We start from the raw sequence: 16532 nt of genomic DNA on the forward strand, positions 1-16532 counted from the left end.
GTTCCAGCAGCTCTACATCCTTCTTGAAATGAGGCCTCCAGACCTGTATACAGTACTCAAGGTGTGGCCTGACCATTGCCTTATACAAGGGAATAATCACCTCCTTATCCCTTCTAGAAAAATTCCTGTATATCATTGAGAAGACACCATGAGCTACTCTTGCTGCCCGTCTGCACTGCTCAGAGAACTTCATATCTGCCTGCACAATTACCCCTAGGTCCTTTTCGTTCTCTACCACTGTCAGTGTAGTACCACAGAGTTGATACGTTGCTCAGGGGTTGCTGTTTCCCATATGTAGTACTTTACATTTGTCAATGTTAAACTTCATTGCATAGCATAGCACTGAGTATGTGGCACTCAGTCTTTGATGAGAGCAGAAGGTCCCTCCATGATCAAAATCAAATGCAGATAAAGCATATGAATTTTCATTTGATTTGATAAAAAAGCCACTTTTTCTAGTGATTGTAGCTGTATGGTTGATAAGTGGCCAGTCAGGCAACACACAATTCAGCATAAATTCAGAAGTAGAAAGGAATCGCCAAGAAAGAGAAGAATGATGATATCCAGCTCAGGACCCTGGGCTTGGCACACCCAGGGTCCTGAGCTGGATATCATCATTCTTCTCTTTCTTGGTGATTCCTTTCTACTTCTCTCTCTCTCTTTCAGAGTAACTCGGAAATTTTTTTTTGGCTGGTGCAGCATAAGCCCCAGACTTCCTTGCACCATATGGCCAATAATAATAATAATTGATAGCCACGCAACACATGTGATTGGCTGAATAGCATTTACTTCTCCACAGAGAAATATGGCAAATATGAGGGAAATTTGGTGTTTTGCCAAGGAATATGAAACAATAAACAAAGTGGTGGGTATATTGCTGCATATTTTAAAGTGCAGTAACTTAAAGGGTTATCTTCATATGACATAACATTTTAAGTTTCACATTGTTCTTGTTTTCTGAGTTATAGAACTATGTATGTGAATATAAAATAAATATAATCTGATAAATATATGTATATTTACATAATACTTTTTATTTTATTTTAATATATCACAGTACTAAGTATATTAAAGTAGCACTGCTTAATTTTCAGCACTCACCTCTTGATGAATTCACTTAGATGTGATAAGTTATAGAAGACACACAGTTAATAAGAGTGAGAGACTTATTAATAATTAATCTTTTCAAGGTTATCCCCACCTTTATGTTTTTAATTGACAACCGTGGAATGGAATGTACATTCCCTTCTTACGTGCATATTTTAATGGATTTAAATTAATTTCATGTTTAATTTTTAAAATTTAAATTGAACTACGACTTCAGTAATGATTTAGTATGAGTAAGTCTCTCACTCTTTTTAACTATATGTCTTCTTTAACTTATCACATCCAAGTGGATTCATCAAGAGGTGAGTGCTGAAAATTAAGCAGTACTACTTTAATATACTTAGTCATTATAATACAGCACATAAGGAGTCCTTAAACTTACAGTTAATTATATCACAGTACTTAACTGAATTAGAATATAATTGCATTATATTGCAATACATCAGATTATTATTGCAGTATATTCAAAATAGAATGTTATCTGACTTTTTGGATCATTAAATTTACAACACTGTAAAGTATTACTGGGGGTGGGGGGACTAAACATTTTATGTTGTTTTTGATTTTGCTGATATGTATATCTGAAATCATAATTTTATAGCATTATACATTTAAGTAAATTTTTGCCATAGTTTCAATGATAACAATATTTTTATTTTAGATTGAACAGGAACGAGATGTGAGCAATTCTCTTGCAAATATTCTTGTTCAGGTACTGTTGCATTTTAAAATTGTAGGAAATTTCAAATGCCTTATTTATAAAATATAGAATATGAGAATAAAATATAATATGAGTATTCATTCAATTTTTAAAATCTCTCAGAATGTATTATAAATGAATTAAATTTATTTTGAGTCAAATAAGGAAAATAACACATAGAATAATAAAGAACTCAGATTTCTGAACAGCTTTACTCCCTACTTATATGAATTATCAGAATCCCATTAATTTTTTTTCCCACACATCAAGGTTTTCAAGAAATAAGATTACAGCATATGACTTAGTGTATCCAATCGATACATAGAATATATCACTAATAGTATTTTCTAGTAATGAAAGAAATGTTATGAATGTTTCAATTGTTTCTTCTTTCAATGTCATCTCTGAGTTCAGAGGTCGGCGATCACTTTTTTGAACTTTTTTCTATCTTCAGCTCATCTGACAAGTTCTTTGAATCCCAGTTCCACCCATTTCTTGATTTTATCCATCCATGAGGTTTTTTGTCGGCCAACTCCTCTCGTCCCCTCCATCCTTCCCTCCAGGACCACCCACAGCAACTCGTACTTCCTTCCTCTCATGATGTGTCCCAAGTATTTTGGCTTACTTTTGTGAACTTTTCACAATGTTCATCATTTGCTGATTATATCCTATAATTTGTAACACTTGTTTATTCGTCATCTGCTTCATCCAGGGGATCCTCAGCATTCTTCTGTACACCCACATCTCAAAGGACTCCACTCTCTTCACTGCTGAAGCCTTGAATGTCCACGTTTCAACTCCATAAAGAAGTAGTGGCCGCACATAGCATCTTACAAATTTCATGCATGTTGCCAGTGCAAGGTTTTTTTCCGAAACCAGTGATCTATATTTCATGAATCCAGATTTCACGATCACAATTCCAATCTTAGCATTAGCATTAGTATTAGCATTAGTAGAGGCATATGATGCAAGAAAGCAAGCTTATTCAGCATCAGCCAAAAAAAAAAAAAAAAAAAAACCCACTTCCACTTCACCCCTTCGTTTGTTCGAAATACCTGTCCAGCTGAGCCTTAAATTTATTTAGGCTATCAACTTCCACAACAAGGGATGGAAGGCTGTTTCACTAACCAACTACCCGCTGGCTAAAGGCAAATTTCTGCACTTCTATCCTACATCTGTCTTTCCTCAAATTTGAATTTATGTCCTCTCAGGTGATTATTCTGAGCAAGAGAAAGAATCCCATCAGAATTGAGCATGCTCAAACCATTCAAGGCTTTATACACCTCAATCAGATCACCTCGCTGGTGTCTAGTCTCCAGACACTGTAATTTGCAAAACTTAAGCCTTTCTTCATAAGAGTACCCCTTTGTTCCATTCACTAATCTTGTTGCCCTTCTCTGTACTCATTCCAGCAGCTCTACATCCTTCTTGAAATGAGGCCTCCAGACCTGTATACAGTACTCAAGATGTGGCCTAACCATTGCCTTATACAAGGGAATAATCACCTCCTTATCCCTGCTAGAAAAATTCCTGTATATCATTGACAAGACACCATGAGCTACTCTTGCAGCCCGTCTGCACTGCTCAGAGAACTTCATATCTGCCTGCACAATTATCCCCAGGTCCTTTTCATTCTCTACCAGTCAGTGTAGTACCACAGAGTTGATATGTTGCTCTGGGATTACTGTTTTCCATATGTAGTACTTTACATTTGTCATTGTTAAACTTCATTTGCCACCTCTCAGCCCATCTGCTCAACCTTTCCAGATCCTGTTGCAGAAGCATAGTATCAGTAGTGTCCTTGACAACCCTGCCAACCTTTGTATCGTCTGTAAACTTGGACATTAAGCTTGATATACCACATCAGTATCATTTATAAATACCGAAAACAATAATGGACCCAACACTGAACCCTGAGGGACTCCACTAATAACATTAGTCCATGATGAACAGTGTCCATTGATTACCAGTCTCTGTCTTCTTCCCCTCAACCACCCCTTTATCCATAGCAGCAATTTGCCTCCAATGCCATACTGCTCCAATTTGTGCAGCAGTCTTCCATGTGCAACAGTATCAAAAGCCTTTCTAAGATCCAAGTATATAATATCAAAGTTATTCCCTACATCCAGTTCTTTTGTGACTGCATCATAGTATCCAATCAAATTGGTCAGGCAAGACTTACCCTTAACAAAACCATGCTGTGTCCGACCTATAACTGAAGTCTTGTCTAGATGATCCTGCAGTGCTTCTTTAACCAGTGCTTCCATTAATTTTCCTGGAACAGAAGTTAAACTCACAGGTCTATAATTACTTGTGTCAGCCTTTGATCCTCCTTTGTGAATTGGGGTCACATTTGCACATCTCCAGTCTGTGGGTACCTCCCCTGAGTCCAAGGAAGTGCTCATAATTATGGCTAAGGGTTTGCTTACTTCCTTTGCTGCCTCCTTTAATATAACTGGATAGATCCCATCCACCCCAGGTGCCTTTCTTGTGTTTATCTTCAACAATTTCTCCTCCACTTTACTCTCAGTTATTTCAAGATTCTGTAGCTTACTGCCAGAGTTGAATACACCTCTGGCATTCCCCTCACTGAATAAGTCCTCATGTGTGAATGTCGATGCAAAAATTCATTTAGTTTGTTAGCTACCTGAGCAGGATCATCAACAGTTGACCCATCGATATCAAGTGGACGAATCTGATTCATCCCCTTCCTTCTAGAGTTTACATAAGTAAAGAACTCTTTCCTGTTTTTGTTTGTATCCCTTGCCAAAGATTTCTCATAATCTGCCTTTGCCTGCCTAACCTCCTTTGTAACTTGGTTACAGATCAACTTGTATCTATCATAGGCTTCTGTGTCATGTGTTAATTTGTATGTATCCCATGCATTTTTCTTCTCTGTCATATGTCTCATTAGTTCATCTGACATCCACTTAGGCCAAAACCTTGAACAATATTTCTTAGTTGGTACGTAAAGCCTAGTAGCTTCCAAGATAAGTTCTTTGAATGCTTCCCATTTTGAATTTGCTGTTGGTAACATCTTCAGTTGGTCCTACTTTATAGAATTTAAATACTGTCTCAGACCGTCGTAGTTGCCTTTACGAAAGCAATAACCCTCCCCTTTACCCCTGATGGTAGTTACCTCTTTGAGTAAATTCCACTTCAGCACACTGTGATCACTGCCACCTAGTAGTTCCTTTATCTGCAGATTCTTAATGCACGAAGAATCACTACTGATAATCAAATCAAGAGTATTACTCCCTCTAGTTGCCTCCCGAACATGCTGATGTAGAAAACAATCATCCAATAAATCCACAAAAGCCTTGCTAGTGTGTAAGTGACCAACCCACAAATTCCAGTCAATATCTGGGAAATTAAAATCCCCCATTATAAGACTCCCTGATGTACTGGCCCACTCTATTTCCCTGCACAGTTTCTTATTATACTCATCAAAGTCATTAGGCCTATAGCACACTCCTACTCTCAATTTTGATCTCCCAATGCTTATGTCACACCAAATTGACTTGACACTGCACTGTTTAGCGATGTCGACTGGCTTCACTTCCTTGGATTTTATTTGTTTCTTAACTAATAGTATAACCCCTCCTCCCTTCCTATCCTGTCTATCCTTTCTGTAGACTTTGTACTCCCCAAATTCCAGTTCTGCATTCCTTATATCTGTGTGACAGCACGTCTGTGATATCCCAACAATATCTGCCTTTGATGCTTTGAGCAATACCTCAAATTCATATCAAATTTATTTACCAAACTCCTAGCATTGGTGTACACGCAAGTATACATGCACCTGTTTCTATTCTTAGCTACCTCAACACAACCCATATGTTTACTTGTATCGCAATGACTCCCAGCAGTCTCTGAGATATCCTGCATCCTGTTTTTCAGGCTTCTGCTCATTCCAATAGAAGCATGTGGACATGTGTATATGTAAAGGGCGGCTCCTAGAACGTTTGTTCAACTCCACCTCGTATCCCTGTGAAGAACAGTATCACTACAAATGGGCCAGATATGTGTGTGACGTCGGTTTGTGTGTATTATGCGTGTGTTCTGTTGTTCTGTTCTGGCCGCTTGCCTACCCAGAAGCATCAGTCACCTGGGCAGATGATTCTGGGTACTCGTCCACACCACGGGAAGGTGGGCCAGTCCATGTAAAGCACGTACTGTCTCAAGAGAGGCTCTGACCTACCTAATGTTGTCAGAAGATAGGCTGGATCCTCTGGGGGCCCATTCCAGAGGGGGGAAAAAAAAAAACCGATCACCCATGGTGCTGGATTTGGAACCGAAATTATTAAAATAAAACATTTATAAAATAAATAAATAAATAATAAAAAATTAATAAAATAAAATATATAAAATAATAAAAAAAATAAATAAAAAATAAAAAAAAATATATATATTAATAATAATAAATATAAGTAAAATGGAAGAAGGTAGTGGTGCTACTAAAAGAAAAAAAAAAAAAGCCAAATAAATTAGTAAACAAAAAAGAAAAAAAAAATTTATGATAATATATAATTGCATAAATAAAGAAAGTAATGCTACTAATAAAAAAAAAAAAATTATAATAATAATAAATACATAAAAGAAGGAAAGTGGTGCTGCTAAAAAAAATAAAATAAAATAAAAAAAATAAATAAATTAGTAAACAGAAAAAAAAAAAATGATAATATATAAATGCATAAAAGAAAGAGAAAGAAAGAAAGCACTTAATTTTGTCTGCAGGCCGACGAAAAATTTCACTTCTTGAGGATTTGAGTTTATATATTATTAAAGGAGATCTAACCAGCTATGCATCAGCAGGACCATTGTGCTGCATTCTGTTGAGATCTGTCGACACTGAACACCTTCGAAGAAATACGCCTTGAGCGAAAGCCTGAAGAATCCGATATGACTCCGAGCTTTGAAGCAGAGACGACTCCTGTCCTGGTTGAAAATTAGTAAGTGCATGAAGAGGAAGTCTGAGATCGTCATACAGGGAGCAATGAAACAAGATGTGATCCCAACTCTCTGGCGATCCACACGAACAGAGGTCTGTTTGTGATAAATTGAACCTAAGAAGACTCTGGTTCATCGATCTCTGTCCTGTCAACAGGTAGGACGTGAATATGTCCATGCAGAACCACAATCGAACACGCTTATCAAGGAGAAGTGAAACTTGTGGTATAAATTTTCTCGTTGCACCAACGGGAGCTGTATCCCATCGAGACTGCCAGATGTTAACTAACTCGTTCCACAGTCTCCTTCTTTCTCTTTTAGCATCATCTTGAAGGTTGATGGTTATTCCAAGAAATTCTGTCTCAATCTGCTTTTTCAGTCTGTATAAAAATCCTCTATAAGTAACCTGCAAGTCTAAAGGTAATGTTCCGGCTAGTACTTGCAGAGCTTGCGTCGAGACTGTCCTGCATGCCTTAACTAAACACCGCAAAATGGTTCTCTGCAATGAGGCGAGTTTTTTTTTAAGTGTTTTAGCCGTGCCCTGTGAAACCATGCACCGGCAGCATACGTGATTAGAGGGAGGAAAACTGCATTGTAATAGATCCTTAAAGTTTTTCTGGAGAGACCCCATTCAACACGGGAGACCCTAACAATGCACCAGTAAATCTGCGTATTTTAGATGATAAGTTTGTCAAGTGAGGAATAAAATTGAGACTGGAATCAATTACCACTCCTAGAACCTTGTACTCTTTAACTATGGGGAGATGAATGTTGTTGATCTTGACCAACGGAGGGTGAGAGATATATGCAACTTTGATCCAAGAATCATCATCTTTGTTTTTGACAAGCTGATTTTTAGCTTATTGGCCACAGTCCAATCATAGAGATCCCGAAGAACAAAATTTGTGGTAGTTTCAAGATCGGCCCTAGAGTTACCATTTACCAAGATGGTGAGATCGTCTGCATATGCTGTTATTTTGACGTTATCGAAAGATCGGGAGAGCCACTGTTGCAGCACCATGTTCCATGTAAAAGGACCCAATATAGAGCCCTGTGGGCACCCTCTAGATACTGATCTTGATACTTGGCTATGTTTAGCCTTGACTATTATGGTTCTATTGGCAAAGTAATTATGGATTAAAAGGTAAAGGTGGTTGGAGCACCTAGCCGATTGCAAACGCTCCAGGACGCTCTCCCACCAAAGGAAGTCGAAGGTGCCCTCGAAGTCGATGAAAACGGCCAGGGTATATTTATGTACCGAGTTTTGAACTGAAGAGACAAAATCCACAAGAGCATCCTCGCAGGAACGTCCGGGACAGAACCCATATTGACTCCTTGAAAGCAGATCCTGTTCTACCAGTAGGGTATTCAATCTAATTGCCATTAGTCGCTCTAGCAATTTACCCAAATTAGCCAGCAGAGCGATTGGCCTGTATGATCTAGCCGCTCCAGAAGGCTTATCTGGCTTTCTGATCAACTTAACTAGAGCGACTTTCCAAATTTCCGGAAAAGTTTCTTCCTGAAGGCATCTGTTGAATAAGTTTAGAACATAAGGTTTTAATTTCAAGACTCTGATAATAAAAATGTTTTCTACAAGATCTAGTCCTGGGCACTTCTGAACATTAACTTTATGCGAGACAGCCTGCATTTCATCCAACGTAAAAGGTTCGGTGGTTGTTGAGGGCACATAAAATTCATTGTCTGATCGGATTTTAGAATGAACAGCTAAGTCTGAGGCAGGATCATCCAATGGAAGAAGAGCATCTAAGATTGCATTTGCAGAATCATGCCAGTTCAGTGTTTCCTCGGAGTCCGCCACAATTGAGCCAAATATGTTAGAACCAGAGGTTTTTCCTCTTGCAATCTTGTATAGAAGACCCCAAGGGTTAGCATTTCCAGAGGTGTGAACGAAATTCATCCACGTTTCACGCTTTCGAGAGGCAATGGCCTTCACGTAGCTTTTCCTCAATGAAGAATACTGATGGTAAAAACGATTAACGTCGGCTTGGGGCCATTCTCTATGCCTTTGGTAGTACCTACGGGCTCGATGAACTTCCCTTCTTAACTGGGATAACTCCTGCGTCCACCATGAACACGTCTTCTGATTAACTCTCTTTTTCCTAGAAGACTTATATGACGCTTTTATTATAGCATTTTGAATATAGTTCACTTGATGAGAAATAGGTGAGGTTTCAAAAGAAGCAAGTTTCTGTTCGTCAAGGTCCAGAAGAATGGAAGAGTCAAAAGCATTCCAGTCAATATTTCTGATGGAAAATCTTATTAATTCTGGCTGTGAGAAAGTGTGTGAAGATGGAATGGCAGAATCAGGGGAAAGCATATAAAAGATGACTCTGTGGTCACTGGTGCACCAGTCCGTATACACAGTCCAGTCAGTAAGCTGCAAATCGAAATGAGAGTTTGTCATCGTTATATCTATATTAGATTCTCCTGCATAACTTGAGAAAGTATGAGGGTGATTAGGCTTGTTGTGAATTGAAACACAATGATTAATTATAAACTCCTCCAAGAGAAGGCCAAGTGCATCTGTAGTAGAGCTGTGCCAAAAGTTTGATTTTGCGTTGACGTCCGATGAGATCAATATATTGCTATTCGGTCCCAAAGTATTTATCACAGTCTCGAGGTAAGCAAGAGAGTGATTAAAGTCCTCCGATGGAGGGCAGTAGAGAGAAATTAAGTAAAAATTCATTACTGAGTGTGTGACAAGAACGCAGGTAGAGAACTGAGTGCAAAATCCATGAAGAACCGTGATGTCTAAAGAGTCATTAAGAATTAATATACAAGATTTGGGATTCTGGTCAACGGGTTGTATTATTCTCATTTTTAACGAGTAACCCAGGATTTAGACTGTGGTCCAGACTGGACGCGTGCAAAATAAGGCTCTTGTATAGCGACAATGTCAGTACAATTTGTCTCGGCAGAAAGCCTAATCTCGTCAGCTACTGCCTGAGATCGCTGCCCATTTATCTGCATAATCCTCAGACAGCCTTTCTCCCTCACAGACGAAACTGGCGTAGAACTGTTTAGAGAGGCGGTGTTGTTTACATTATGTAGAGAGTGATGAGTCAAATTACTCATAAGCGGTCCTTATTCTTGCGGTTTCTAATGCTCTTTTATATTCAGGACATTCACTGTCCTTTACAGAATGGCTGTACTCCCGTTTACGTCGCTTGCAGTTTGCGCAGCAAGCCGCCTCTTCCTTATGAGGGCACTCAGAGAAAACATGACCACTGCGGGCACAGTGACCGAACGAAGGGGATTCGTGGGAACAAAACTGTGTAGTGTGCCCATATCCTAAGCAGAGGTAACATTTGGTTACAGTTGTAAACCGATGGAATTTGTGAGAACTCCAAGATAAGAAAATCCTTTCTTGTGACAGAAGGCGTTTGTACATCCTTGGTGGGAAGCTTATTACCCAATTCACAAGTGACGACGATCTTGCACGGGTAGTAAATCTGAGAGCAATTTCCTGTTTACATTCCTCTAAGAAAAATCCATTGTCAGCCAAGTTTTTCACATGAAGATTTTCGATTATTTCTTCTTTAGTTAAATCTTTTGGAATGTCGTAAAGAAGCAAAGAAGGGTTTTCCATGCGAGGGCAACTGAGAGAGATGCCAGCCAAAGTAAGAGACTCAGAAGCAGATAAATTTTCTAAGTCTGTCTTGGTAGCAGTTTCTATAATAACTCCTTTATTTCGTATCATGCGCAGGGACTTAATTTTAACAGTCTTAAGATCAGACTTGAGGGTCTTAGTAACGAGATTTTTAACATCGCCACTTGTTTTGCACCCGCTGGTGTCTGAAGCTCGAAGAATAATAACATTATCAGTTTTAACTTTCGGTTGTCCAGTCTTTTGTACCGAAATTCGAACAATGTCTGCATATGATCTAGGAACAGGAGAAGCAGGTAGTATTCCAATAGAAGCAGTGCAAGAATCATTTTCACCTCTGCCAGTGGCTACTGTTAATCTATTAGTCTTTGTATCCTCCAAGCTAGCAGTTTTCCGACCCGCCTAACACTGCCTCGAAAGCATCAGCAAATATTCTTGCACCCTTTCTATTTAAGTGTATCCCATCCCTGTAGAAGCAGGGATGAGATACACTTAAATAGAAAGGGATGGGATACACTTAAATCTTAATCTCTTCATCAGGGTCTAAATTTTCATTCAGCCAGCAGTCGAGTTATTTAAATCTTTTTACTTTTTCAATACTCTTACCATTCAAAACAAGATTTGTCCCGTCGACTCCAGTCTTACTGACTATCATTAATTTTGTTTTTTGTGCGTTGATGTGCAAGCCCTGATCTTCGCATACTTTATTTACTCGTTCTACATTTCTTGCAATTCTTTGTTGTTGCCTGCTATTAATGCTGTGTCGTCAGCATAATGAATATTATTTATTATGTGGCTGTTTAATTTTATACCTTTTTCCACAGCTCCCATAGCTTGCCTGAAAATATATTCGGAGTATATGTTGAATGGTAGTGGTGGGAGTATACAGCCTTGCCTAACCCCTCTACTGATCTTGGTCTCCTGCGTCTCAGTGACCCCACTCTGACTAACTCCCTCTGTTTCCAATAGAGATTCTTGATAATATGTATGTCTTTACCATCAAGTCCAATCTGCTGTAGCATATTGATGAGGCTGTCATGTTGTACATGATCAAAAGCTTTTTCAAAATCAATGAAACACATATACACGTCTTGTCCTAAGTTTCGGCATCTCTGTAGTAACACTTGCATGCAGAAAAGTGCATCTCTAGTTCCAACATGTATTCACATTTTCCGAATATGCGGTTTTGAATCACGTTTAGCTGCCAATTGTTAATTTATCATTAATATGTTATTATTAATATGAATTTTTTAAATAATGTTCTTGTTTATACTGTGGCACAACCACCAGTTCAGAGGAGTTTATAATAAATCAGGAATACAGTTGTTAACAGTATTTAGCAGTTACATGAGCTTGAACCATGTTTTACTCAAATAGCATGTGGTAGTGCACCCTTTCTCCTGACCACTTGTCAACATTATGTTGCATCATCATCAGTGTCAACAATCCTGATTCCTTCTACACCAGTGGGAATTTTGCACACCATGAAATCAGAAACAAACAATCACTAACTTTTACAAGAAAGAATATTATGCCTATTTTGGTGTTAGAATTGATGATCAAGAAAAAACATGGACTCTTTCACATTTTGTCTGTCATCTGTGTATTGAAAATGTGAGACATTGGGTTAATGGAAGATGAAAATCTTTGCATTTGGTGCACAAACTGAGAGATCACGCATTGGATTTCCAGTTTTCATGTGCAACATTGAAGGTGTAACCATTCAAATGAGACAGCAGGGCTACATCTGATCATTGGATTAGAAAAATGCAGATAAAAATTACTAATTCCACACATGAAAGATTCAGTTTATTAAGCCCATAGATAAAGAGGGAGGCTGATTTTGGCACATCATTTCAAAATTGTCTGTGATGATAATTTCACAACTTCTGTGTCTCTGAAAGGAAGGGTGAACTTGTGCATATCAAGTTCACCTTTGTGTTATCAAGAGTATTGTGAAAAATTTTTTAAGCATTTATAAATAGATAAGATTGTCTAAAACATACTTACTAGCGTCAAAAAACCTAGGTAGAAACATGACTATGAGGGTTCATTTTCTGTATAGCCACCCTGAATACTTTCAGAACATTTGTGTGGTGAGTGAAGTGCAGGATAAAGGGTTTTTTCCATATCAAGTCTATGGTAAAAAGATATCAAAGTAAATAGAATGAAACTGATAGAAAACTAGTGTTGGTGTCTGAAAAGGAATTCTAGGATTATATATAAAAAAGGATTTTATATAAGGATTGTTTGTAAAAGGATTATATATAAAACGTGATAATGTGATATGGTCCTTGAGGTTGTCACAGACATTCTCTCAGATATGCCAGACAAGCTGTACTTGCTACCTGGGAGTCTAAAACGCTGATGGAACTGATATTCAGGTGACACTCAAGTCAAGTGGACCCAATTTCGGCGAAGTCCGGACGGTCTGTGACAGCCAAATCCTCTGCTTGCACCTTCACGATGGTGGGACTGTTAGTAATCCTGGGTATAACTTCCATGCACAAGTACATGGTGGGTGACCACCCAGGTGTGAACCAACGTAAGCAGGGGTCGAGGTGTGGCACCCACACCACATGGAGGAACACCGCCCCTCTATGTTACCAGGCAGTACAAGGTGGTAGATGACTCTCATTAACTGGTGAAATACCACCACTTTGCTTATTGGAGGCTTGAAGTGGTGCAATCCATGTTTAGTCTCTAGAGCTAAGTTCCGGTCAACCCTTCCCTTTCTCTTCCATCATGCAGTATGATTGATGACTTTTGAGGTTATGATGAACATCATGGCGAGATCCAATATTCCTTACATTTCGAGGGTACAGCTCTAAAACGGTGTTCGCAGGCCGGCCGCTAGTTAGTACACCGGACCGAACCTATTGATAACTCTCTAGGCGGCTTCCGGATCAGCTAGTGTATAATCTTGCTACCTCTACTCTGCCAGATAGTGACTGGAGGGAGTCCGAGTAGTGTGTATGCGGGGAGCATTGTCGAGGCCACGTTATGTCAAGGATCTGGGTATATTCTTACCACGTGTACGCCATATCCAAAAATTTCATTACTTCATACAGCATGTCTCACCCACTTTTTCTTACTATTGAATACACCATGAATTGTCAAACTAATAGAGCAAGCTTATCTGCGAAAAGATCTAAACCTCCCAAGCACTTCCTAATTCATTCACAAATATACGTGGTCTCAATTCTAATCTCAACGATGTCCATTTCCACTTGCAGTCTGCCAAACCCCATGTACTTTTTCTGACAGAATTTCAGTTATCGGTTGATTCAACTACTGCTCATCTCAGATGCCCAAATTATTCGCTGTATGATTCCTTTCGCCTCAAAGGTGGTACTTGTGCATATGTCCGTTCTGATATTCTCTGTCAGAGACTTGGCAATTTGGAATCTCTTCTCTTTGATCTTCTCTGGCTTAAAATCTCTCTACCTCATTGTGTCAAATTCATCTGTTGTCTCTACCGTTCTCCCAACTCTACTAATCACTTGGAGCTCTTTGACTTCCTCTCTTTGCAACTTGACTTTCTCCAGTCCAACTTTCCTAACAGTGAGGTAATTTTCCTTGGTGATTTTAATGTTCACAACTCCAGCTGGCTTCCGTTTTCTAGTCACACCGACCCAGCAGGTCGAGATGCTGAGGCTTTTGCAATTACTAATGACCTAGCACAGATTGTTCATTTACCTACAAGAATACCGGACAATTCTAATCACACAGCCAACACGCTTGCTCTTTTTCTCACAAACAACCCTTCTAAGTACACGGTTAAAGTGAGAGGTCCTTTAGGCACGTCAGATCACAACTTGGTGATTGTCTCTTCTCCAATGGAACCTTTATCTCATGGCTATTCCCAACCTCGTGTTGTTTGGTATTACAAGAATGCAAAATGGGATGACCTGCGAGACTTCTTTTCTTCTTTTCCTTGGTTGGATTACTGTTTCAAAACTTCTGATGTCAACTGCTCAGATTGTGTCAGTGAAATTATTCTTCCAGGAATGGAATTCTTTATCCCACACTCCACTTTAAAATCTCGTCCTTTATCTAAACCTTGGTTTTCCAATAAATGTGCTAAGGCTGTTCAAGAGAAGAATGTTGCATATCGTAATTGGCTTGTTTGTAATTCTTCAGTTTCATTTTCTGCCTACACCAAAGCTCGCAACAATTGTAAAGCAGTTATTAATCAGTCCAAACTAGAGTTTGAACAGGCTATGAGTAGAAAACTTGCTTCTTGCCCTAATGGTAGCCGAGCATTCTGGTCTCTTGCCAAAGCTATTGGCCGCAACTTTTGCCCATCTCTGCTCCCACCTCTGTCCAAACCAGATGGTTCTGTTGTCACTTCAGCCTAGGATAAAGCTGACCAGCAAGCATCCCGTTTTTCTTCCAACCCATGTATTAATGATCTTGGTAAAACACCTCCCACCACTCCCAACACACTCCATTCAATGCCTCGTGTGGTCTTCCGTCAAAAGAATTTCAGAAGGATTTTGACGAAACTTGATGCTAAGAAAGCTCCAGGTTCCGATGGTATTTCTCCACTTGTTCTCAAAACACGTGCTCCTGAACTTACTCCTATTCTTTGCTGCCTTTTTTTCACTTTCTTATTCCAAAGGTGTTTTTCCTTCTGCTTATAAATTTGCTCATATCCAGCCAGTTCTTAAAAGGGTGACAAATCCCTCCCATCCAATTATCATCCCATTGCAATTACTTCTACTCTTTCTAAAGTAATGGAGAAATCAATTAACCGCCAACTCTTAAACTACCTAGAAACCTTCTGTCTGATCAACGACCACCAGTATGGATTCCGTCAGTGTCGATCCACTGGTGATATTATGCCTGATGTTACCCATTTATGGACTAATTCAATGGAAAAGTTTGGTGAAACACAAGTAGTTGCTCTTGATATCTCAAAGGCTTTTCATCATGTTTGGCATAAAGGTCTTCTAAACAAGCTTCCATCTTATGGTTTACCAACTGTTTTTAGTAATTGGTTATCCAGTTTTCTCTCTGATCGCTCACTGAGGGTGATGGTAGATGGCTCTCTGTCTTCTAACTTCTCCACTAATGCCGGTGTCCCCCAAGGTTCAGTTCTTTCCCCCACTCTTTTCCTCTTGTATATTAATGACCTTCTTCCATTGACTGGCAATCCTATCCATAGTTTTGCCGATGATAGCACATTGCATTCCACTTTCCATTTTGAGAAACCTTGTCCTGCTCAATCAGCTTCAACTTCTCGAAAATCTGCTACCAATTCCTTAAATGCCGATCTTCAGGTAATTCTCCTGTGGGACAAAGACAACTTAGTTGATTTCAATCCTTCTAAAACTCGGTCTTGTCTTATATCTCGCAAAAAAATTCTTCTGCTCCTATTCTTATCTTTAGGGACACTCCAATTTCTAGGCAAAATGATATATCTCTTTTGGGGATTACCCTGACTTCTAATCTCTCTTGGCACAAGCACATTACAAATATTGCTTCCTCTGCATCTAAAAAACTTGGTTTTCTCTTTGCTCTCGGCGTTACTTTTCTTCCAAACAGCTGCTCACTCTGTATAAATCGCAAATCAGCCCTACCATGGAATATTGTTCCCACATCTGGGGTGGTGCTCCCAAAACCTCTCTCAGGCTTCTTGATTCCATTCAGAAGAGGGCAGTTAGGTTAATTAATGATTCATCTCTAACAGAGTCTCTCCACTCGCTTTCTCATAGATGTACTGTTTCTGCTGCATGCCTCTTCTACAGATACTTCCATGGGCACTGTTCTTCTGAATTGGCTTCTATAATTCCCGCTTTCTCTTTCAAAACAGTCCGAACCCGTGCCGCCACCAGCCAACATCCATTTACTGTCCAACTTCAAACCCACAGAACCAACTTTTCATCTTCCTCATTTATTCATTCAACTGGCGTTTTCTGGAACAACCTTCCTTCATACGTATTTCCTGAAAATTACAATCTACAGAAGTTCAAGTCCAATGTCAACAAATATCTTCTTTCGTCTTCTCAACCTCCAACCCAAGCACGGTACTAAGTACTATAGGTTCTAATGCCTCTCGTGTTTGGGGTTCACATAAAAAAAAAAAAAAAAAGCAGAAGCATTCAAAAACGAACAAACTCATTCTTGTGCAAAAAAACTGTT

The 16532-nt window shown here is 39.1% G+C and overlaps 1 protein-coding gene across 1 annotated transcript in view; it reads left to right on the forward strand.

The window, feature by feature from the left end:
• The window catches only part of LOC150089892 (armadillo repeat-containing protein 2), a 257400-nt gene that overhangs the window by 108837 nt on the left and 132031 nt on the right, over positions 1-16532 (forward strand). Inside the window, exon 12 of the mRNA XM_090390120.1 lies at positions 1769-1819. Within this exon, the coding sequence (XP_090246246.1) occupies positions 1769-1819 (51 nt within the window). The remainder of the gene's footprint in view (positions 1-1768; positions 1820-16532) is intronic.

Source organism: Mastigoproctus giganteus, chromosome 2 (genome assembly GCF_048544385.1).
Source record: "Mastigoproctus giganteus isolate SK-2022 chromosome 2, ASM4854438v1, whole genome shotgun sequence".
NCBI lineage: Eukaryota > Metazoa > Arthropoda > Arachnida > Uropygi > Thelyphonidae > Mastigoproctus > Mastigoproctus giganteus.